This window comes from Gigantopelta aegis, chromosome 7 (assembly GCF_016097555.1).
Source record: "Gigantopelta aegis isolate Gae_Host chromosome 7, Gae_host_genome, whole genome shotgun sequence".
Classification (NCBI taxonomy): domain Eukaryota; kingdom Metazoa; phylum Mollusca; class Gastropoda; order Neomphalida; family Peltospiridae; genus Gigantopelta; species Gigantopelta aegis.
Window position 1 is genome coordinate 2,885,710 of NC_054705.1, and position 26,160 is coordinate 2,911,869.

A 26,160-nucleotide genomic window follows, 5' to 3' on the forward strand; every position below is an offset into this window, starting at 1 on the left:
TCACACTTCAATCTAGCGCTTTACCGCTGAGATACATCCCCGCTCATATTTCAGTGCGTGACATTTTATTTATACTTCTACGTATTAATGCTTTATGATCGTATTTTTATCAAATTAAGACTTAAGCGCGTTGTCCTAAGCACACACATACTAGCTATGTGGGCTGGCTGTCCAGGACAGTGTGTTAGTGGTTAGCTGTTAGTGGTTGGCTGTTACTGGTTGGCTGTTAGTGGTTGGCTGTTAGTGGTTGGCTGTTAGTGGTTAGCTGTTACTGGTTGGCTGTTAGTGGTTGGCTGTTAGTGGTTACCTGTTAGTGGTTACCTGTTACTGGTTGGCTGTTAGTGGTTGGCTGTTAGTGGTTGGCTGTTACTGGTTGGCTGTTAGTGGTTAGCTGTTACTGGTTGGATGTTAGTGGTTGGCTGTTAGTGGTTGGCTGTTACTGGTTGGCTGTTAGTGGTTGGCTGTTAGTGGTTGGCTGTTAGTGGTTGGCTGTTAGTGGTTGGCTGTTACTGGTTGGCTGTTACTGGTTGGCTGTTAGTGGTTGGCTGTTAGTGGTTGGCTGTTAGTGGTTGGCTGTTAGTGGTTAGCTGTTGGTTGGCTGTTACTGGTTAGCTGTTACTGGTTGGCTGTTACTGGTTGGCTGTTAGTGGTTACCTGTTAGTGGTTACCTGTTACTGGTTGGCTGTTAGTGGTTGGCTGTTAGTGGTTGGCTGTTACTGGATGGCTGTTAGTGGTTAGCTGTTACTGGTTAGATGTTAGTGGTTGGCTGTTACTGGTTGGCTGTTACTGGTTGGCTGTTAGTGGTTGGCTGTTAGTGGTTGGCTGTTACTGGTTGGCTGTTACTGGTTGGCTGTTAGTGGTTGGCTGTTAGTGGTTGGCTGTTAGTGGTTAGCTGTTGGTTGGCTGTTACTGGTTAGCTGTTACTGGTTGGCTGTTAGTGGTTGGCTGTTAGTGGTTAGCTGTTACTGGTTGGCTGTTAGTGGTTGGCTGTTAGTGGTTGGCTGTTAGTGGTTGGCTGTTAGTGGTTAGCTGTTGGTTGGCTGTTACTGGTTAGCTGTTAGTGGTTGGCTGTTAGTGGTTGGCTGTTAGTGGTTGGCTGTTAGTGGTTGGCTGTTAGTGGTTAGCTGTTGGTTGGATGTTACTGGTTGGCTGTTAGTGGTTAAGCTGTTAGTGGTTGGCTGTTAGTGGTTGGCTGTTAGTGGTTAGCTGTTAGTGGTTGGCGACAGAGACGTCCGTCCAGAAGTCTTACACCTGCACAGTGGGTTGCTAAACTCGCACTGTTTGGGGTAGGAAAGGAAAGGAAAGGAAATGTTTTATTTAACGACGCACTCAACACATTTTATTTACGGTTATATTGCGTCGGAAATATGGTTAAGGACGACACAGATATTGAGAGGAAACACGCTGTCGTCACTTCATGGGCTACTATTTTATACCAGTCGTGGTGCACTAGCTGGAACGAGAAATAGCCCACTGACGGGGATTGATCCCAGACCGACGCGCAGCAAGCGAGCGCTGTACCACTGAGCTACGTCCCACCCCCGTGTTTGGGATGAGAGTCAGTACCGGATACCTATAAGACTTAAGTCGTAAAGTAATTCGCTGATGCGCGGTCGGTTTCGATCGATCCCCATCAATGAGTCTATTGGACTATTTCTCGTTCCAGCCAGTGTACCACAACAGGTATGTTAAAGGTCGTGGTATTTGCTGTCCTGTGTGTGAGATGGTGCATATAACAGATGGCTTACTACTAATGTAAACATTAGAACAATAGCTGATGATTAATAAATCAGTGTTATAGTGGTGTCGTTAAACAAAGCAAAATTTAACATACATACATACATACACACATGCATGCATGCATACATACATTCACACTCTCTCTCACACACACACACACACACACACACACACACACACACACACAGAGAGAGAGAGAGAGAGAGAGAGAGAGAGAGAGAGAGAGAGAGAGAGAGAGAGAGAGAGAGAGAGAGAGAGAGAGAGAGGGAGGGAGGGAGGAAGGAAATGTTTTATTTAACGACGCACTCAACAAATTTTATTTACGATTAGGGACCACACAGATATTGAGAGAGGAAACCCGCTGTCACCTCTTCATAAGCTTTTCGATTAGCAGCAAGGGATCTTTTATATCCACCATCCCATAGACAGGATAGCACATATCACGGCATTTGGTGTACAAGTCGTGGTACACTGGCTGGAGCGAGAAATAGCGCAATGGGCCTACTAACGGGGATCGATCCCAAACCGACCGCGCATCAAGTGAGAGAGAGAGAGAGAGAGAGAGAGAGAGAGAGAGAGAGAGAGAGAGAGAGAGAGAGAGACATTAACACACACACACACACACACATCAATACAGTTATTCGTATATGTTTCTGCTCCAACACACTATTCAGCAGTGGGGACATTCTATGCCGATTTGGTACATATAGCTTTTAGAATTGGGACATCTTGGGCTGAGCACCGGCTCAAGATGGCCCAATTTGGCCATCTTGAGCTGGTGTCTGCCCTCGATGTCCCACTTGGGATATATCGGGCAGTTGGGAGATTTTCGGCTGCTACAAACCCCACCTTCATACATCCACGCATGATATATGATATAGAAAAGAGATAACGCTCGTTACGTTGAAAAACAAATCTTTATTGTTTCATCTTTTTATGATGACCGCAATGGCGATCCTACTCCATCTCGGAGAGCTCTTCCACCTGCTTAATGAGGTCTTCTTCTGAAACTGACATATAAAACAGTTTAGCACAAGATATGACATTGTCGACCTTGTCATAACCAGTCGTAGGTATTTAAAATGATATCACACGCATGTAATATAAGCATGTCTTATTAAAAATAACGAATGATGTCATGACCAACGGGTGTGCACGAAATTATTTTAAATAGTTAAACATGTTTTGTTACTGGGGGACATGATGCAATAGCTGCACATTCATGACAGTCTCTTTAACATTGGGACGCTCAAAATACAGAAATATATTTAAAATGCAGAAATATAATTATTTTAAATTCAATATTACATTACTGAAATATGAATTTGGGGAGTGGAGGTCATCCTAAGAACGAGCATCTGATTGTGGACCATTCAATGGAAACTTTGCCTAACATCATTTTGACTCTGACTTGTTGTGCAGACATCCGGTTCGGATATCGAAATATGGTTTTATCATTCAGATTCTTACTGCAGCGTAGGTTTAAAAGTGAATTGAAAATAAACGATAATACTGAAATGTGATATCATTACTTACGTTCGGCTAGGTCACGAACATTTCGTTTAAACTCCTCAACTGGAACAGGGTCATCTGAAAAACGAGAGTAAATTTGATAGTTAAACTTTTAAGTCCCTTTCCATGTACTCGGTATAACAGGAAATCGACATACTCAGCTTTGAAAATCTCGAGAACACTGATGCATTATTATTGTAACAGAAAAGCCACGTAGACAGTGTAGTGGGTAAGCCATCGGACGTAAGTCTGTTAGGTACTGGGTTCGCCTCCTAGTACGGACTCCTATCCTAGAGTGAGTTTAATAACTCAATGTACGGTCACTATACTGACACAACTGTAAGGAAATGGTTTATTTAACGACGGACTCAACACATTTTATTTACGGTTATATGGCGTCAGACATATGGTTAAGGACCACACAGATACTGAGAGAGAAAACCCGCTGTCGCCACTTCATGGGCTACTCTTTTCGATTAGCAGAGAGGGATCTTTTATATGCACCACCCCACAGACAGGTTAACACATACCACGGCCAGTCGTGGTGCACTGGATGTCAAACAGTTGGTTATTCTGACATTTAGTAGCAAGGGATATTTTATATGCGGGGCGGGACGTAACCTGGTGGTAAAGCACACGCCTGGTGCGCGGTCGGTCCAGGATCGATCCCCATGGTGGGCCCATTGGGATATTGCTCGTTCTAGCCAGTGAACATCACGAATGGTATATCAAAGTACGTGGTATGTGCTATTCTGTATGTTGGATGGTGCATATAAAGTTTTCCTTGCTATTAATGAAAAATATTAGCTGGTTTCCTCTCTAATGTAATATGTTAGTATTACCAAATGTTTGACATCCAATAGACGATGTGACCTTAAACAAAACAAAGTTTTTAATTTTAACGTGTCAGAATTACTAAATGGTTGACATCCATTACCCGTTCTAGTGTTGTCGTTAAACAAAACAAACTTTGTCAACTAGCGACACATGATGTTTTGTATGCACTTTTCTTTAGTAGTCGAACACTTGCTGGATTGAGGGAAAACGTGAAAGTAGGTCTAGTGAAGGGCAAGCACGTCATTATTAAACGCTTGGTTAGGCTGCTTTGACTAACACGCAACATGAGATCAAACAGTCACCAAGCGGAACATCGCTTAATGTCTGGTTAAAAGGTTCTCGGCGTTACAACGTCGTTTGTAATTATATAGCTCTTAAATCGTAAATATCAGCGTTTGTTGTCGACACTGATACGGGTAGTTTAGTTATCTCTATGGTTGGGTTATCGGTTATAAAATGAAATACTGAAAGCCTACATAACTAAGTAATGTTGTATATAATATGCTGCAAATAGATATGAAGAAAACGAGCTTACAAGAGCCAGACAAGGCATCCATTAAGTCACGTGCTTCTCGCTCGCCAATCATCTTGCTGAGTTCTTCCAAGTCCACGTGACCATCTTTGTTGAGATCGAAGCTGTTCTCGTCCCGTTTCCCTATGCCCTTGATAGTTTCCCAGCACTGCTTAGCGTTGTTCCAGACTAAAACAAAATGTACAACAATGATAATAATATAGTAAATATATATATATTTTTTTTAAATTGAAGCGATGCTTATATCTTATGAAATTGACTACACTGGAGATTGGTCTTTTCAGTGTAATATAGTTTGCAGTAAAGAGTATTCAGGATTGGGAAAAATAGACACTTGTATGAAATCGCCGTCATAGAGGTTAAAATGTAATTGAAATCTTAGCGACAAATCCATTAACGTATTCAATTCGTATCTCTTCCAAAGGACAATCCCACAGTGACTTGTGGAGCATTTGATCAATTATTCCAAAATTGAAGGAAAAAAACTAGAAACAAATAACTCAAGAAAATTAGTATTATATATGAAATATTAAAATGGGAAGTATTTATATTTCTAAAAATAAAACAAATAAAAGAAATATAGCAATTTCATTCCTCATGTTACAAGAATATCATATTGTTATTGCGACTTATGGGAAATGTATGGGTCATGTTTTGAATAGCTAGATACTCACGTTGTAATTACTATTTCAGGCTGAACGAGATGATTGTGGTTTACAGCGTTCCAGTGGATACAGATTGTACTTCTGTATTTAGATCAGATTTCAAATACATATCTCTTTCACTTTTTAATAGTGGTTATTGTTTAAATGTGACTGGTGGGACAAAACTATGTGACTGATGTGGCACTATCTACAAAAAAAAAAAAAAAAAAAAAAAAAAAAATACACACACACACACAAAAACAAACAAGCAAAAAACCCATAGAAAACATCATGTGATTTTATATATTGATTATACACTTCTTTGTAAGTATATTAAATTATTATTTTGCCAAAAAACAACAACAAAACTACCAAAAAAACCCAACCCAACAACAACAACCCCAAAATAAACAAACACCCCAAACTAACAACATTTCATGAACATGCATAACGGGCATTACAATCAGCTGACTAAGATATGTACCAAAATTAAACTGGACAAGTCACACAAATGTCAAACTAACATTGATCCGCATTAGAATATTTACAAATATCATAAAAACTACATATATTGTAATAATCATGAAATCTGTTACGCACATGCCTTGGTATTTCGTGTTGTGACTGATGGGACAATTGGTCTACACCATGTGCATGTAGATGCCCTTGGCATTGCGTGTGTGGAGAATTGCAAGGTTCTATGTGCACAAAACCTCATTGTGAATAATCGCCACTTGAAGTTTAGAGCTGCCATATTTGAGTCATAGAGAGGTATTTGCAATAGTTTTAATATAGCAACTGTGTCTTAAAATACCATATTCTACGACTGTTTACTATGTAGATAATTATGTTATCTATCAAATATGATGGATAACTCATTTTTGGAAACAAATGCAGATAGAACCTTCTAATTCCCAGGCCACGAGACCAAAACAGGATCTTTTCTCATATGAGACTTGATTTTATCCTTACTATACCAAATTGTCTGTTGATACGATTCAAAGACATAATAATTTCAGGCATACTGTTTGGCATACAATAGCCGATGTTTGACAGACCAATGTGCTCTAGTGGTGTCGTTAAACAACACAATAACATATATCTAGTTTGAGACATCTAATTTTGTATTAGTTTTCCCTCACGTCAGTTTATCACCCAGTATAAGGTTGTTTTCAGCTAAAACTCCACATTTTCCCACTGTCTGCTTTACACGTATTTTAACAAGATGGGTTGCAGTGATGGTTTCTCGTCACCTGTACATTAGTCCTCCCTTCCAGTAATGATAGAGGATATAGAGTGAATCAATTTCTGAAACGTCTATGGAAGAATGCAAAACATATCTGACTGCATGGATCAACAGCTTCAACACAAAGAACAGAAGATGTGCCTTGAAGGGTTCCAATATGTTGCCCACTAGGACTCCTTACATATATAACATCCAGATTGTTTTGTCTATCCCACTACCCTCCTTCCTTTTAGTCCTTTGATCTCCATCTTGTTTCCCTATCTTGCAACTCCTCCTATCCTTCTTCTTCTTTCGCTGTCCACATCCACATCATCCTGTTTTAGTTTCTGTTTCTCAACCTTTTTTGTTTCCTTTTTATTTTCTCTTTTTGTCAATATAACATGCACTGATATTTGAGCAACCATTTTTAGATACTTTGGCAAATTCTTATGAGCATGATATATCCAAGCAATGGGCCCTAAGGTTCACAGATGCTTGCCGTTTGGCAGTAGAGTGCACCACCTATGTCATCAATAGACCCATACAACCTTTGCCATGTGACGTTGCTGAAATGTTATCTTGCTGGGACAGTTTGAATAGTTAAAAAGAAAAGAGTTTAGGTGCCATTTTACATATTCTATAAAATTACGTAGATAGTTCGGCAATTTTGTTTTTAATCTGGTGGAAATCTCGATTTTTTTTTTAGTAATGTGTCAATGTTGTGTAATATTCTTACAATGACATAAACAACAATTTAGAGCCAAGAACATGACAAGTATTGTCATGAACCAATAAGTAATGAAACCTAGACAAATGTGCATTTCATTAGATTTCATATAAAGGTACAAAAGAGATTGTACATGCATTATGAGTCACTGTGTACTGGAACAATGTTTAGAAGTTATGCATGATGTAAACTTGCTAAATACTATGCTACATTAAAAAAAACCCAAAACATATGTAGTAGCATCATCGTTTTGGAACAAATGACAACTGCATTGTTTTGGGTTAAAGGCTCTTTAATGGCTGACAAGTTTCCATTCTTATATCACCCTGTAACAATATAATTAAAATACAATATAACAATACATTCATTATACATATATAAATCTCAGGATACACAATACATAATATTCCATCATTTAAATAATAGTATTTAACATGACATGACATATTAAAGTAATTATTGCATAATACAAAATATGTCTTATGATTACAACAGACATAGTTATAATACATACATACATAATATACATTATCACTCACATGTCCAAATAATGATTTAACATATGTCTCCATTATCACAAATACACAAGATATTATCAATCATGTGAAATACATACATGTCCTGAAATAAGAATTATATTATAAAAATACATATACAAATATATTACATACCAAGTATGTGACACCAGGGCAAATGGAACTGGTCACACTTAAAAGGATTGACGTATCTGCATAAAAGAATTACAATAATAAATAACTACACAGACACGTTATGTTTCATAAAATATATAATAAAATACAACAATCTCTAAAGTGTTCATCACCACAAACATACACACTGCATTCATACTAAATTATGTTTATCACATATTTAGATATAGATTAATCAAATTACTGAATTAATAAGAATTAATATTACACTGTACAGTTTATAATGTTATACAGAAATATATAATAATTACTTGTTGTAAAGCATAATTTAGTCAATTACATTTACATTAAAGTATATGTTATTATAGTGTAGCCGAACAATAAATAACCTAACTATAACTAACCTTAAATCTTCTCTAGAAATATCTTCCAATAAATTGAGCCTTAAATGAAGTAATAACTCCAGAAGAGCAAACTATAATGTGGACCACAATACCAGACGTACACCAGTATTTAAGGAAACAGTGAACTGTAATAAGCTATCATTTCAGATAAGAACACTTAAACCACATCAGCTTACACTGTACCCAAGCTGGAAACAATAGGACAGGCGCGGCGCATGGGTGATAGTGCTATTGTTACTAAGTTGTGCAAGTGTCATACATGCTTGTGCAATTTGTAACAAGCCAAGATACCTGAAAATAGTAATCAACTTGTCATTAAGAATAAAATAATTAAAGGTACACAATCTGTTGTAATTCATTACCTGTTTATGGAAATAAAATAATTAATTACATGAAAACAAATAAAACCAATGCATTAATATAAAACAATAATTATATCCAAATATCCACAAGTCAATATTATTACACATATACTATCCTTATAACCCTGCTCACACCACATGATTCACCTACCTGTCTTCACCCTGTTGATTACCCTGACAACCCTGCTCACACCACGTACCACTCGTCTGACAATTCTACGGAATCTGAACCAGGCGTCAGCTTCCTGTACAGAGACCAGGGCAACCAAGAGAACCAGAACGATCGCTATCTTCATCTGAAAAACAAAAACAAATTTAAATCAATATTACTTGAAGTGAAGAACATAACCCCGCGAAGGCTGATGCGCGGTCGGTTTGGCATCGAAACCCGTCGCTGGGAAATTATGGACTACTTCTCGTTCCAGGAAGTGCACGATGAGTGGTATATCAAAGGACGTAGTATGTGCTTTATGTGCTATACTTTCTGTGAGATGGTGCATATAAAAACAAAATCCTTGTTACTAATTGACAGATGTAGCGGATTTCCTCTCTAAGACTATTTCCAATTATTAATAAATCAATGTGATCTAATGGTGTCGTTAAACAAAACAGTTGACTTGCATGAGAAAATATACATACTCACAAAGTTTGTTTTCTTTAACGATACCACTATAGTACATTGATTTGTTAATCATAGGCTATTGAATGCGAAACAATATATATATATATATATATATATATATATAGTAGAATATCGTTGGCTCGACCTCGGAAGGGTCGATCACACCGCAATGCTCAAACCAAACACGAAGTCCCGAGTTTTTTGTTCGGTAAACCCTTATTTTAACTGATGATGGGTCGAACACGTCCAGGGTCGAGTTACTCAGCTGTCATCACTTCAGCAGCCACACATTTAATTAATACCGACAAGGGCTTCTGCATCACACAATCGGAGTAATTTGTAATACAGTTTTCATTTTTGCTATATAACACCTTGATGGAATTTTTAAGTTTGCAGTTACCAAAATAATATGTATCTAATTCAACTTTCTAACTGATGCTACGGAAATATCCGATGTTGACTGAATGGTTCGGTGGAACTACCTTATGGGTCGAACACTTTCTCAAGCACCGGTGGGGTTCGAGCCAACGACATTCAATATATATATATATATATATATATATATATATATATATAACCCATATGACCTACAATAAACGGCTAAATAAAGATCTTATCTTTATGGCGTAGGCTATGCTAATACATTGAAATCTGTTATAGCACACCACTGGCGTAAATATAGTTGTTATAGCACCTGCACGATTGACACGGCCACAGCTATGATAGTGACACCTTTCCGCGCCACTGTAATGAACATCACTGAATGTTATTAACCTCGATTTTGAAGCAATTATAAATATATTTTGGCGAATGCTAATTACCGAGCGATATATTCCTTTGTCTCGAAAAAACCCAAAGAGTGGATAAGACCTGTTTGTTATAATTAATCTCGTACCCACATGGTTTTAGACTAATTGTTCAATTACCCTCTAGGCCGAATTGGTTTCCGCGTTTAAATGTTTGGAGCTCATTTTGGAAGTTGGATTTCACTTCGAAGAATTTGGGATCACTTTTCAGAGTTTGGTGTTTTAATTTGCATCTGTTGTTTTTGAATGTGCTGAATTCATTTTTAAGTTACAAGAATGCCCAAGACTGGCACGAGTAATAAATCGATGAAATCGAGGGAGAGGGCGAAACGGTGCGGGCCGGATAGCGGTTTAGCAACGGTAATGGCCACGCAGTCGGGCGATAAACGTCAGCGTACAAGGGTAGAACACGTCGAGACAGAACAGCGGCCAGAAGTCGAGATGGGTCTGCAGAACAGTTTGGTAAACGATGTTGAAACGCCGAAAGGTAAAACAGGTCGAGTGATAATTATCGATATGAATGCAACAGTGCATGGTTTTGAGGCGGATACGGAGGGGGGTCCAGTTGACGTAGATCATGAGCAATCGTCATTCATTCAGGCAAGTCGTGGCAACAACCGGAAAGGGTCGCAGTGGGGCTCGGACGGTATTGGCGCTTTTTTGCCTGTGTCTTTGAAAGAAACAATATGGCGCGGTGAATTTGTGAATTTGGACGTTTTGCTAAAAAGCGGGGAAGATACAAATATGTCACAGGAGCAAGGTGGGCCCATGACATTCACCTTAAATGAGGATGGGGTCTTGCAAGCTACACGAATGCAATCACCACCAAAATGCATAACTAATATTACTGAATGGACAAGTGTTTTTACAATTTATATGAGCATATATCTTGATGATTGATGATTTCCTTTTTGTGGGTCAGGATGGGGAGGAATGTCAAAACACACTTGACGGATTTTTCAAGGTTTACTCAGAGCTAGGGGTGCCGGTGGCAGATGAAAAAACAGTCCAATCATGCACAAAGTTAACCTTCTTGGGTTTAGAAATAGACAGTGAAAATGCAAATAAGAATTCCATTGGAAAAAATCCCAGAAATAAAAGCAATTTTATATTTACTTAGCAAAAAGAAAAAAGCTACTGTAAAGGAGATCCAATCATTAATTGGGTCTTTAAACTTCACAAACAGAGCAATACCTATGGCTAGGGCCTTTACTCATAGGCTAGTGATTGCGACATGCAAAGTGCAGAAACCTCACCATACAATCAGGCTAAACTCTGAACTAAAAAGTGACTTATTGGTTTGGTCACTTTTTCTTCACAAACATAATGGTATTTCACTTTTCTTAGATCAGTGGTGGTTGGACAATGACCATCTAAAATTGTTCACTGATAGTGCTGGCAGCCATGGCTTTGGTATATATTTTAATGGGGAATGGGCTTATGGGCAGTGGCCAGATTCGTGGAGGAATCTAGGCCTTACCAAGAACATAACCCAACTGGAATTCTTCCCTATAGCAGTAGCAATTAGTTTATGGGGGAATAGATTCGAAAACAAGAAAATATTGTTTAATTCTGACAATCAGGCAGTAGTAACTCTTCTAAACACCAACACTTCACGATCACCAGAGGTGATGATGTTGGTGCGGCACATGGTTCTAATGTGTTTGAGGTCCAATATAATGGTACGGGGACAGTATATAGAAGGGTGTAGAAATGGTATTTCTGATGCACTATCTCGATTTTATTTCCAGAAGTTCCGATTATTGGCACCAGAGGCGGCAGCGATTCCAACTCCAGCACCGCAGGAAGTTTGAGCCATCTGTGGGCGGAAGCAGCTCACCTGTTAGACTGCTCGTTGTCAAATAACACACGGCGAGCTTACAATTCTGCTTTGCAGTCATTTGCTAAATTTAGGGGGAATCAGGGATTAAACACGTCTGGCCAGCACCATTAAGTCACATCGTACAGTATATTGCATATTTGTCGTTACAGAATAAGGCTCCATCGACAGTTGCAGTGCATATTTCGGCAATTAGCCGAGAACACAGGATGCAGGGTCTGACTGATCCATCGGATCATTTCATTGTGTGGAAACTGTTACAAGGTTTGAGAAAGACTGTTAACAGAGTCAATACTAGAGCACCTATCACATTGGCGATTTTGGTGAAGCTACCTCGTGCTTTACATGCAGTCTGTTCCTCAAATTATGAGACCTTAATGTTTGAAGCCATATTTTCCCTAGCGTTGTTTCCATTTTTATGGGTTGGGGAAATTTGTCTTCATAACACAGGCAATAATAACAGGCCTCTTTTTCTGTCTGATATTTTCATGCATTAAAACATGATGGAAATAACGATTAGACAATCCAAAACTGACCACTTAGGTGTAGGCACTACTTTACGACTATCAGAAATTCAAAATTCTTTGATATGCCCAGTGCAGTTAATGCAAGCTTATTTGAAAATTAGATCTAGGGGCAGTATTTACTTATTCATTCATTTCAATATCAAAGTTGTTACACGATCACAGTTCTCAAGAATCTTAACCAAATATTTAAGTTGTTTACAGGTGGATAGCAAATGTTTTCGAGCACATTCTTTCAGGATTGGGGCTGGAACTGCAGCAGCTATGCAGGGAGTCAGCACAGATGAGATTTAATCGTGGGGTTGGTGGAGCTCAAACGCATACCTTCGGTATATACGAATACCATGGTTGATTTGAATATGTTATTACATGTGTGACGTTTTACAGATATCTGGTTGGTGGGATCATCCATAATCTACTGGCATACCGAAGAGCTGTTGGTCGCCCAATTGGTTCTGATCTTGGATTGGTGAATTGTCGAGTGAAATGGTTTGGAGTACGGGGCCAGAGGTGGTCTAACCTACTGCCTTACCTAAAGCAAAAAAAAAAAAAAAAAAAAAGGTATTCCTCACCGGACATAATAGTTATATATTTAGGCTCAAATGACCTGGTCCAATGTTCAGGCAAGGAGTTGGGGGAAATGATATTTCGGGATTTGGGGGAGCTTAAACGTATTCTTCCGGAGGTTACAATCATGTGGTCTTCTATGCTTCCCCGAATCGTGTGGCGAGGAGCGGAAGCAAATTCAGGTATAATCCATAAACTAAAACCAGTGAATCGTTATGGGTTAAAGTGGGTTTGCGAAAATGTGGGATTCGGGATAAAACATGAGATAGTGATTGAGGACCAGGGACTCTTCAGAGCAGATGGGGTTCATTTGTCAAACATAGGGAATGATATTGTTTTAAATACCTTGCAAGATGCTTTACAAGCTTTTTTCAAGGGGCCCACCAATGTGTTTTATGGCTACTAAACTGCATGTAAGCTCGGTGCATTGTTTTGTTAGTGAGTGGGGTGTCCTCGTATAGACGAGTCCTGTGGCGGATTGGTGGTGGCCGGACACATTTATCTCTACGTTGGTAACCCTCGTTGGAGATAGGTAAGCTATAATGGCTTAGATAGATGCACCCCACCTTTCGTTGGGGACCCTCGTGTTTGCCTTTATGCACATGAGGCCCTCCCTTTGCGGAACCTAGGGAGGGTGCGGCTGTGCTGCCAGGGCAAAACCCCGGATGTGTGTGTGTGTGTGTGTGTGTGTGTGTGTGTTTGTGTGTAGTGCGCCCGAAAATGTCTCTGGTATAGGTTTTGACTCCTATATAAATCAGAACGACAAAATTGTTAAATAAATTTACGCTTGTGGACGTAACTAAGCAATAGCTAATTAATTGTTTTAAAGCTATTATAGTTATTTAAATGTATTATTCATTAAAGTGTCAAGTGACACTATACACACAATTATTATATAGAAAGTTAAAATGCATTACCGCCTAACAATAATAACATATAAACATTAAGTGTATGGCTTACCTTGTCAATTTCAAATCAGAACAGACAACTCTTACTCGGAAACGGGAGAAGACACTGTATCAGCAAGTTGATGCTATTATTATATGATCGTGGTGTAAGTTTTTAATTAACTACATCAGATGTGATCTCAGATTAAGAAATTGAATTTGACACTCTTAACGGATGTAAAACAAAAGATGGATCAGTGATAAACATCTGATAACCACCTTCCTGTTAAACACGTGTGTATGTAGCAATTCACTGCCCTGGGGAGACAGAGGATTGGTCTGCCTAAGTACCAGGATATCGTAAAATCATAATAATAATAATAATAATAATAATAATAATGCACACACATGAACACGCACACGCGCACACAACATAGTGCTAGCCAAACCAATTAAAAATAATAATTACCGAAAAAGCAGTTATATTTTGAATATCACCATGATCAATTTAAAATCGATTTCGAATCCCAGGAGACGAAAATTATAATACAATACGATTTTAGTTTAACAAAATGCCTGAGTTCGTGTGTTCATTCTTAAATTCATGCATGCATATATACATACATCCATACATACATCAATACATGCATGCATGCATGCATACATAAATACATACACAGACATCCATACATACATCCATACATACATCCATACATCCATACATCCATACATACATCCATACATACACGCGCACGCATGCACGCACGTACGCACGCATACATACATACATACATCAATACATACATACATACATAAATACATACATACATACATACATACATACATACATAGATACATAGATAGATATTGCATGCATGCATAAAATGACCCACACTTTCATGCATTTAAATTTGAGTTCGTTTGAAATTTCCCAGCAAAATAAATTTAAAAAACAACGTGTGAATATCAAGGGTGTGAAAGGTATTGGTACAACTGTTACAGAATGATGTATTCAATAAACACGTCGTACCATTTGTGACTTCTGCTCATTTGCCTCTTTTAGAATTTAACAACATCTTCGATACACCCTTGCTTAATTGGGAATCCAGCGAAAGTCAACTTGTGGTAAATTATATTTTCGAGTGAGTGTTGGGGGGGATCATGGATAACAATTCTTGTTAATGTTAAAATTATATTACTTCCAATTGTGGTGTGTGGAACGTTTTTAATTTAAAATTCATTATAGGGCGCCCATATATAATCCTGGATCTGAGCCTGCCTATTAATTCATGGCCTATACGTTGCCTGTTTACATATTTACGGTTGTACATATTTATATTACCTATATCTATTTTTGTGTGCTGGGTTTTACGAAACATTCATTCATTCGTCCGTCCATTCACTCATTCATTCATTCATTCATTTACTCATTCATTCATTTACTCATTCCATCTTCCATTCATTAATTTATTAAATCATTAATTCAAAACCAATTTGGTCTACTAGGAACATACTGAACATACAGACACTGATACACGGCATACAAATCTATGTTTAGAGGGGACGGGATTTAACTCAGTCGATTGAGCGCCAGCCTGAGGTGTTTGCGTTCAAAACATTTTTTTTTTTCTTCTCGTTCCAACCAGTGCACCACAACTGGTTAAAGGTCGTGGTATGTGCTTTCCATACAATAGACGAGTATTAATTAATCAAAAATGCTCTAGTGGTGTCGTTAAACAAAACAAACGTATTCTGTGTTTAGAATGCAAGTTTTGTCCGTGACAAGTTATTAGTCAGAAATGAACAACTTGCATTGGGAGAAAACACTTTAAAACAAAAACGTTATGTAAAACTTGATGTAAAAAAGGCAAAGACACTGAAAACATGGGGGAGAATATATAGATATTCATACGTCAATGCATAAGTATATTGTATATTTTGTTGTAGGCTTAACTTGATTTCACATCTATCCCCAAATAGTGTTTAACACACACACCCCACACACCCACATGTTAGCTGCCAAGTAAAAGTGCCCTCAAACATGTATGTGGGTGTACAGCACGCGTAGATGCTGACCTCCTAGATATTGTAACCTCTCTTCTCGAAACCCCAGTTCCGCCCCTGGGAAATAAAACGACGTCAAAACCAGAACACGCATTAGCGTGGTCTCTTAACACGTGGAATCATATGTCTCTACATGTGTCGACTAAAGCTTTTTAGTTTTATCACCTTTATACTAAACGGTATACTAAATAGTATTAAATGATTCTAAATGATGCTAGTACATCTGACCACATGTCGGCTAATGGACATTCACACAGATCGCTCACTCTGATCACGAACAAAAATAACTTAACAAGGTGATAATACTGTTTACTTTATTATGGTTATTGTAGACCTATCATAAATACAGAAAAAAGAGGAATATAATGAGTGGAAAATGAAAAGAAGGAAAAGGCTTAGAACCAATTATGTAAGAAATAAATCAATAAAGACAGAAAACGAAGAAGAATGGTAAACAAATGCGCATGTCAGCACACTGTCTATTTCATATTACCGCAGAAAGAAAGACACGAGGCATATAATCAACAGAAAGGGGGAACAAATTAGAAACAAAAATATGTACTTCAAAAAAGGAGGAAGGGAAAAAAGGGTGAGAAAGGAGCGGTATCTTTCCACAAATACGTACGTACGCCCACACGAAAGCACACGCACACACACACACACACACACACACACACACACACACACACACACACACAGAGAGAGAGAGAGAGAGAGAGAGAGAGAGATACACACACACCGACACACACACACACACAGACAGACAGACACAAACACACACGGACACATACACATACAGCCACACACACAGACACACACACACACACACACACGGAGACGCACACGCATACACAAAGATACATGCAAATACATACATACTCGACATACATACAATATATAGATATTCATACATCAATACATCAATACATACATACATACATGGAAACAAACATACATACATACATACACACATGCGTACATGCATACATGCATACAAGCATACATACATATATACATACATACATGCATGCATACATAGATACATACATACATGCATACACACATAGACAGTCTCTCCCATGGGATGCATCCACATACACACACACACACACACACGCACGCACTTACACACCCACACCCTCTCACACACATACATGCGTACACGCGCGTACACACACGCATGCACACACACACTATGTGGAGAAAAGTAGCCGAAGTGGCCTTGTGCTTCCCAATCAACCACTAAACTAACTTACTAACTGTCCAGGTACCTAACATCGTCTTTATCTCGACAATCAATGAACTACTAAACTAACATACTAACTGTCGTGGTACCTAACATCGTCTTCATCTCGACAGTCAATGAACTACTAAACTAACATACTAACTGTCCTGGTACCTAACATCGTCTTCATCTCGACAGTCAATGAACTACTAAACTAACATACTAACTGTCCTGGTACCTAACATCGTCTTCATCTCGACAGTCAATGAACTACTAAACTAACATACTAACTGTCCTGGTACCTAACATCGTCTTCATCTCGACAGTCAATGAACTACTAAACTAACATACTAACTGTCGTGGTACCTAACATCGTCTTCATCTCGACAGTCAATGAACTACTAAACTAACATACTAACTGTCGTGGTACCTAACATCGTCTTCATCTCGACAGTCAATGAACTACTAAACTAACATACTAACTGTCCTGGTACCTAACATCGTCTTCATCTCGACAGTCAATGAACTACTAAACTAACATACTAACTGTCCTGGTACCTAACATCGTCTTCATCTCGACAGTCAATGAACTACTAAACTAACATACTAACTGTCGTGGTACCCAACGTCGTCTTTATCTCGACAATCAACGAACTACTAAACTAATACACTGACTGGCATGGTACCTAACATAGTATGTCGTTATCTTGGCAGTCAATGAACTACTAAACTAACTTACTAACTGTCCTGGTAACTAACATAGTACGGCTTTATCTTGGCAGTCAAGGAACTACTAAACTAACTTACTAACTGTCCTGATAACTAACATAGTACGGCTTTATCTTGGCAGTCAATGAACTACTAAACTAACTTACTAACTGTCCTGGTAACTAACATAGTACGGCTTTATCTTGGCAGTCAAGGAACTACTAAACTAACTTACTAACTGTCCTGGTAACTAACATAGTACGGCTTTATCTTGGCAGTCAATGAACTACTAAACTAACTTACTAACTGTCCTGGTAACTAACATAGTACGGCTTTATCTTGGCAGTCAAGGAACTACTAAACTAACTTACTAACTGTCCTGATAACTAACATAGTACGGCTTTATCTTGGCAGTCAAGGAACTACTAAACTAACTTATTAACTGTCCTGGTACCTAACATAGTATGGCTTTATATTGGCAGTCAATGAACTACTAAACTAACTTACTAACTGTCCTGTTACCTAACACAGTATGTCTTTATCTTGGCAGTCAACGAACTACCAAAGTAACTTACTAACTGTCCTGGTACCTAGCATAATATGGCTTTATCTTGACAGTCAATGAACTACTAAACTAACTTACTAACTGTCCTGGTACCTAACATAGTATGTCTTTATCTTGGCAGTCAATGAACTACCAAAGTAACTTACTAACTGTCCTGGTACCTAGCATAATATGGCTTTATCTTGACAGTCAATGAACTACTAAACTAACTTACTAACTGTTCTGGTACCTAACATAGTATGTCTTTATCTTGGCAGTCAATGAACTACCAAAGTAACTTACTAACTGTCCTGGTACCTAACATAATATGGCTTTATACTGACAGTCAATGAACTACTAAACTAACTTATGAACTGTCCTGGTACCTAACATAGTATGTCTTTATCTTGGCAGTCAATGAACTACCAAAGTAACTTACTAACTGTCCTGGTACCTAACATAGTATGTCTTTATCTTGGCAGTCAATGAACTACCAAAGTAACTTACTAACTGTCCTGGTACCTAGCATAATATGGCTTTATCTTGACAGTCAATGAACTACTAAACTAACTTACTAACTGTCCTGGTACCTAACATAATATGTCTTTATCTTGGCAGTCAATGAACTACCAAAGTAACTTACTAACTGTCCTGGTACCTAGCATAATATGGCTTTATCTTGACAGTCGATGAACTACTAAACTAACTTACTAACTGTCCTGGTACCTAACATAGTATGTCTTTATCTTGGCAGTCAATGAACTACCAAAGTAACTTACTAACTGTCCTGGTACCTAGCATAATATGGCTTTATCTTGACAGTCAATGAACTACTAAACTAACTTACTAACTGTCCTGGTACCTAACATAGTATGTCTTTATCTTGGCAGTCAGTGAACTACCAAAGTAACTTACTAACTGTCCTGGCACCTAACATAGTACGTCGTTATCTTGACAGTCAACTTTACTGATATAATGCTATATTATTTATCGTATCACTACCTCAACATTGGTTTAGTAATCAGCGGCTGTTGGATGTTAAGCATTTGATAGATCTGACAGCCTGAGAGAACCAAACCTAAATTTGTTTTCATTAACAAACCTCAGTGGGTCTAACTAAGGACAGGGTGGTTTGTTTTTAACTTGAGTGTCGGCTGTATTGGTAAATATTGATTAGATCCACTGACCTCAGTGGGTCTAACTAAGAACATGATAGTGTGTTTTTAACTTGAGTGTCGGCTGTATTGGTAAATATTGATTAGATCCACTGACCTCAGTGGGTCTAACTAAGGACATGATAGTGTGTTTTTAACTTGAGTGTCGGCTGTATTGGTAAATATTGATTAGATCCACTGACCCGCTGACGCGATAGTGCAGGAAACAGCCCCTAGCAAAGATATCACCTTGTCCCGATCGACATTTCTAACTGGGCCACAAGTCGCGTGACGGCCATGTTGTCATGTGTTTTCTCTGAGTGTAATAGAAGTATGTATTTTATGGTTTACAAATTCCGAGTACACTGTACCAAATACGCAAATTAATTACTTTTTAAATTGTTTGTGTACGTTGTTGGTTAATGCATAGACAACTACTGAGTAGCTAATCCCGAGGCGGGATCTAGACACCCCTGCGCGTGCTGTAACCTCACAATGGGTTGGTGTAAAACCACTTGCACCGACCAGTGATCCATAACTGGTTTAACAAAGGCCATGATTTGTGCTATCCTGCCTGTGGGAAGCGCAAATAAAAGATCTCTTGCTGCTAATCGGAAAGAGTAGCCTATGAAGTGGCGACAGCGGGTTTCCTCTTAAATTGTGTGTGGTCCTTAACCATATGTCTGACGCCATATAACCGTAAATAAAATGTGTTGAGTGCGTCGTTAAATAAAACATTTCTTTCTTTCTTTCTCTTTGAGAATGGTCAATACAGCGCAATTGATACAACTGAAATTTCGAGTAAAAGTCAGTACCTATCTGTGATATTTGTATTTTTGCACAGTTCTTTACACTGTTTTTATTTAAATCTTGAATTTTTATATTGATGCTCATCATCACTTTATTTATTTGCATTACCATAGTTTGACGCCCAACAGCCGATGTATTTTTCGTGCTGGGGTGTCGTTAAACATTCATTCATTCATTCATTCATTCATGGATCTAGACAAGATGGCAGAACGCTCGCATGAAGTACTTGGGCCAAATGTTCGAATTGCAATAGCAATGTTTTCACCCCAACTCAGTCAGTGCCCAACTATTACGAAAAAGTACATATTAAAGATTTTGTGTTGTTAATGGACAAATGTAGCGGGTTTCATCTAAACGTTTCACAATTATCATGTTTGAAATGCCGCGGTATGTGCTATCCTGTCTATGGGATGGCGAATATAAAAGATCCCTTACTACTAATGGGATCATTTAGCGGGTTTCCTTTGTTAGACTACATGAATATGTCAAAATTACCAAATGTTTGACATCCAATAGCTGATGGTTAATAAATGAATGTGTTCTAGAGGTGTCTTTAAACAAAATATCGGCCTCGGTGGCGTCGTGGTTAGGCCATCGATCAACAGGCTGGTAGGTACTGGGTTCGGATCCCAGTCGAGGCATGGAATTGTTAATCCAGATACCGACTCCAAACCCTGAGTGAGAGCTCCGCAAGACTCAATGGGTAGGTGTAAACTACTTGAACCGACCAGTGATCCATAACTGGTTCAACAAAGGCCATGGTTTGTGCTATCCTGCCTGTGGGAAGCGCAAATAAAAAATCCCTTGCTGCTAATCGGAAAGAGTAGCCCATGAAGTGGCGACAGCGGGTTTCCTCTCACAATCTGTGTGGTCCTTAACCATTCGTCTGACGTCATATAACCGTAAATAAAATGTGTTGAGTGCGTCGTTAAATAAAACATTTCCTTCTTTAAACAAAACAAAATTTTGGCAAATAATAATATTAAATAAATGCAGTAACATTAAAAACAAAAATGGGATGGTCTGCATCTGCGCCATATGTCGTCTAGTGCTATATAACACATCTATTAATCACCTCTGTATAACACATCTATTAATCACCTCTGTATAACACATCTGTTAATCACCTCTGTTTAACACATTGAATTTATGTCGGCTAATGTAAATTCACACAGATCTTTCTATGTGATACTGAACAAGATCGGACGGACGCAATGTCCACCATATTCGTTGATCTTACAACAATCATGACTTATATTATTATTTTAAATGATTATATTTAATGTTGATAATTAATATAAGTTAACACATAATATACTCTTCAAAAAAAGAAACGCAAAAGGGTACAAATGGGTTATAACTCCGATTTTATGCTTCCTACCGGTTCATGCTTTGTGAATATAAGGTCATTGCATGTCCCAAACACATTCCCACGGTTACATTCGATAAAACGCAGCTACTGTACAATAAAGTTCCAAAATGTGAATATTCGCAAAAACGCAGCCACGTGCAAACCATGTCACCACTGCACGTGCGTTGTCTGCACGTGCAACATGAACACCGACAGTATAAAAGTGCAAGGTGTTCGCTTGCCTGGCCTCTGTATCTGGCCGACAGTTGACAATCCAGGACATGCCACGTCTCAGTGAACCGCAGAGAAACAATGCCATCGGCCGACTAGACGCAGGCGAATCCAGAACGGCCGTTGCCAGGGCATTCCATGTGTCCCCAAGCACCATCTCCAGACTGTGGGACCGTTACCAGCAACATGGATCAACACGTGACCTCCCTAGATCCGGTCGACCACGGGTCACTACCCCCGGGCAGGACCGCTACATCCGGGTACGCCACCTTCGGGAACGATTGACTACTGCCACCTCCACAGCCGCAGCAATACCAGGTTTGCGCAGGATATCCGACCAGACCGTACGGAACCGCCTACGTGAGGTAGGAATTCGTGCCAGACGTCCAGTTCGAGGTGTCATCTTAACACCACAACACCGTCGACTCCGACTGCAGTGGTGCCAGATTCATCGACAATGGCCTCAACTGCGATGGAGACAGGTGTGGTTCAGTGACGAGTCCCGATTTCTGCTCCGACGTCATGATGGAAGATGTCGCGTGTATAGGCGTCGTGGTGAACGTTATGCGGCAAACTGCGTACAGGAAGTGGACAGATTCGGCGGGGGTAGTGTCATGGTGTGGGCAGCCATCTCACACACTGGCAGAACTGACCTGGTCCACGTGCAGGGCAACCTGAATGCACAGGGCTACATTGACCAGATCCTCCGGCCACACATCGTTCCAGTTATGGCCAACGCCAACGCAGTGTTCCAACATGACAACGCCAGGCCTCACACAGCACGTCTCACAACGGCTTTCCTACAGAACAACAACATTAATGTCCTTCCTTGGCCATCGATATCTCCGGATTTGAACCCAATTGAGCATCTATGGGACGAGTTGGACCGACGCCTCCGACAGCGACAACCACAGCCCCAGACCCTGCCCGAGCTGGCAGCAGCCTTGCAGACCGAGTGGGCCACCATCCCCCGGGACGTCATCCGTACTCTGGTTGCTTCAATGGGCAGGCGGTGCCAGGCAGTTGTCAACACACGCGGAGGCCACACCCGGTATTGACTCCAGATGACCTTGACCTTGGTGGTGTGTCCTATCACTTACTCACAATGGACTAGAGTGAATTGTGAACAATCCTGCAACATTTGGTAATTATCGGACTCACCATTCAATAATTAAATCAATTCTCCAAATGTTACGACAATATGGTTTTGCGTTTCTTCTTTTGAAGAGTATATATTCAGCACGTCTAAAGAATGTGTAGCACTAAGTATGAACTGCATTTAAATAATAGCATTTATAATTCAAGCCACGTGTGTATATTTAGGTGTGTGTTTTGAGCTGCTGGTGCAAAGCAGAGTCAAAGTAATTATAAATGCATTTTCGTACAGCCAAAAGGTCGCACTCTCAGTCAAGTCGTCCATTCCAAAATATACTAATTATAATTTATTATAGTAGTTCTATTGGCTTTGGAACATTCACAAAACACATTAAAATAATATAAAATAAGGTGACATATCAACAAAAAACATTTAAATATCTCAATCATGACCCATATATATATATATGCATATATATATTAGCAGGTTTATAGTTTATTATATTGATAATGTACTTGAGGTATTTGTGGTTAGGGAACGTGAGAACATAGGTGAATCTCTGACATTGTAAGTTGCATTGCGTAACAAAAAAACACATACAAATTAAATTTAATTGATAAATATATATCTGGTATGCTTATGTTTCAATATTTATAATTTCTTTGACGATGGAGGTGATCATAAAATCCGTTATCAGCGATCATGACTAGATTACACCATAACAAATCATTATTGCATCTCCATCATTTCACATAATAATTTGTCACTACAACATTGTTGCAAAATATGTTTAAAACAAAAATCACAACATAGTGCAATCAATCCATCATTTAATTGACACGAACTTACTATATGTACCTGGACAGAATTATGTCCATGACATGGAACATTTAATGTCTAAGACATTTTTCGTGGAAAGTGCAACAATTGTTGGTGCTCTTTCCAATGCCCATGTAAGGAATATGCCCCTTTGATGTCTCATGGTTCTATAATAATATCCGTCTCAGAGTTTTCTCCAGACCACGGCATCTCCTCACCACGGGCGAGAAGTGCGAAAATAGCAGCTCCGGCTACTATGATTCCTGAAGATATGAAAAAGATGATCCGCCATTGGCCACTTGTTTCCTGTCAAAGAATATATAAAATATATGTATTATTATTATTACTGTTATTATTATTATTATTATTATTATTATTATTATTATTATTATTTATTTATTTATTTATTTATTTATGTCATCATTATAATGATCATACATAATCTAGTGATGTACCAATACTGAAGTTAATTAAGTACTGCTGTCAAATAATGTTTAAATAATTATATTCACGTTACATTCATTACAATTTAACTTTATGTCATTGGTCCAGTGTAGCAACCCGAGTTTGTTAATTTATCGGTGAAAGTAAAAAATGCTTCATCAAAGAAAGTTATATCTGAAACCCCTCAAAACCGGACAGCCATGGGACCAAGGAAAAAGTCCGGTATCCGGTTTACAGAGGTTTCAGTATTGAGGTAAACCGTTTGTTGGTTGGTGTTCTCTACTGACATAGTAACTAATAAAACTGCCAAAAAACCAACCAGGTACACTTTCGAGCTTTGGAATTATTTTAAGTTTATCATCAAGCGATAATTCAACATGGCGGTGTTTCGCTGAATGTTTTGACATGTCCAAAGTAAATACTAAAATAAAACACCACCAAACCAAGCCAAACAATTTTACTCTTGTTACTCTTTATTTTGTTAAATAAACTTTGCAAAGATAAAAAAAAAGCAACAAAAAAGGGTTCAAACAATTGAAAAAATGAATTAAATTCCTAGTTGCTTTGCCGTTCATTGCGGTAATCGTGAGACGTACATGTATGCTACCGGCCCCGGTGGCGTCGTGGTTAGGCCATCGGTCTACAGGCTGGTAGGTACTGGGTTCGGATCCCAGTCGAGGCATGGGATTTTTAATCCAGATACCGACTCCAAACCCTGAGTGAGTGCTCCGCAAGGCTCAATGGGTAGGTGTAAACCACTTGCACCGACCAGTGATCCATAACTGGTTCAACAAAGGCTATGGTTTGTGCTATCCTGCCTGTGGGAAGCGCAAATAAAAGACCCCTTGCTGCCTGTCGTAAAAAAGAGTAGCCTATGTGGCGACAGCGGGTTTCCTCTAAAAAAAACTGTGTCAGAATGACCATATGTTTGACGTCCAATAGCCGATGATAAGATAAAAAATCAATGTGCTCTAGTGGCGTCGTTAAATAAAACAAACTTTACTTTTACATGTATGCTATAAAAAGGAGCTCAATCAAAGTCTTAAGTTAATCTAACTTTGTAACAATCGAGCTCAGAAAAAAGGGAGTACATGTGTGTGCTCCAGTTATTTAAACATCAAAGCTGTTAATTAATCCCTTAATTGATATTTGTCAACTGCACAACAGCGACACTGGTCCCTGGAGCATGCGCACATGTAATTAGCTCTGCGTACGCAATCACGTTATCGGCTGAGTGAGTATTCAAAGTATAAGTAATGCAGTAATGATTGACGTCGGTGAGACCGTCCGGTTTTCTGAGGTAAAATTTGCATTAAAGGAACACAAAGGGACCGGATAATTTCGTCCGGTGCCGTTTAGAGTGGTTTCCGGTTTAGAGTGTGTGTGTGAAGACTTTCCCATGCTCCCATACCACTAAGGCTTCGAGCATGTCCACCCCGGGTTCGGTCTCTGGAGGCCAGGGGCCCAATCCGGGACAGAAATTACTTAGGACAATTTTGAAATTAAACCAATGGGGAATACGGATATTATATAATTAGTTTTTATTTGCGCAATTCCAAGAATAATAATTAATATAAAATATATAATCCATTTAATTTAAAACTTTGTCGCACATTTAGAACGAGCATTTCAAAAATACAAATAGTACAGAAACTCTTTATTTTAGCCCTATTATTATTTAGTAGGAGGTTGATTAAGGGAGGTTAAGCAGCCGCCACAGGGTCCCATTTCCCTCTATCTCAATAAAGTTAAAAACACGTATAAAATAAATTAAAACAAATTAAAAGAGCACGCTTGTAAACCTATCAATTTTAAAACATAAACACCCAATAAAA

The 26,160-nt window shown here is 38.8% G+C and overlaps 1 protein-coding gene and 2 long non-coding RNA genes across 3 annotated transcripts in view; all 3 read right to left on the reverse strand.

The window, feature by feature from the left end:
- Window positions 1-2,638: 2,638 nt before the first annotated feature.
- On the reverse strand, window positions 2,639-4,766 carry LOC121377056. The gene is made up of 3 exons (XR_005958577.1): window positions 4,625-4,766; window positions 3,277-3,330; window positions 2,639-2,750 (listed from the first exon to the last, which is right to left on the reverse strand). It is a non-coding gene; the product is annotated as an uncharacterized LOC121377056 (long non-coding RNA).
- Window positions 4,767-7,491: 2,725 nt separating this feature from the next.
- Window positions 7,492-8,070, reverse strand: LOC121376866. Its single transcript, XR_005958546.1, has 2 exons — window positions 7,889-8,070; window positions 7,492-7,543 (listed from the first exon to the last, which is right to left on the reverse strand). It is a non-coding gene; the product is annotated as an uncharacterized LOC121376866 (long non-coding RNA).
- A 15,970-nt stretch (window positions 8,071-24,040) lies between these two features.
- The window catches only part of LOC121377219 (sialin-like), a 31,527-nt gene continuing 29,407 nt past the window's right edge, over window positions 24,041-26,160 (reverse strand). The window contains exon 12 of the mRNA XM_041505127.1: window positions 24,041-24,187. Coding sequence (XP_041361061.1) covers window positions 24,041-24,187 — 147 coding nt within the window. The remainder of the gene's footprint in view (window positions 24,188-26,160) is intronic.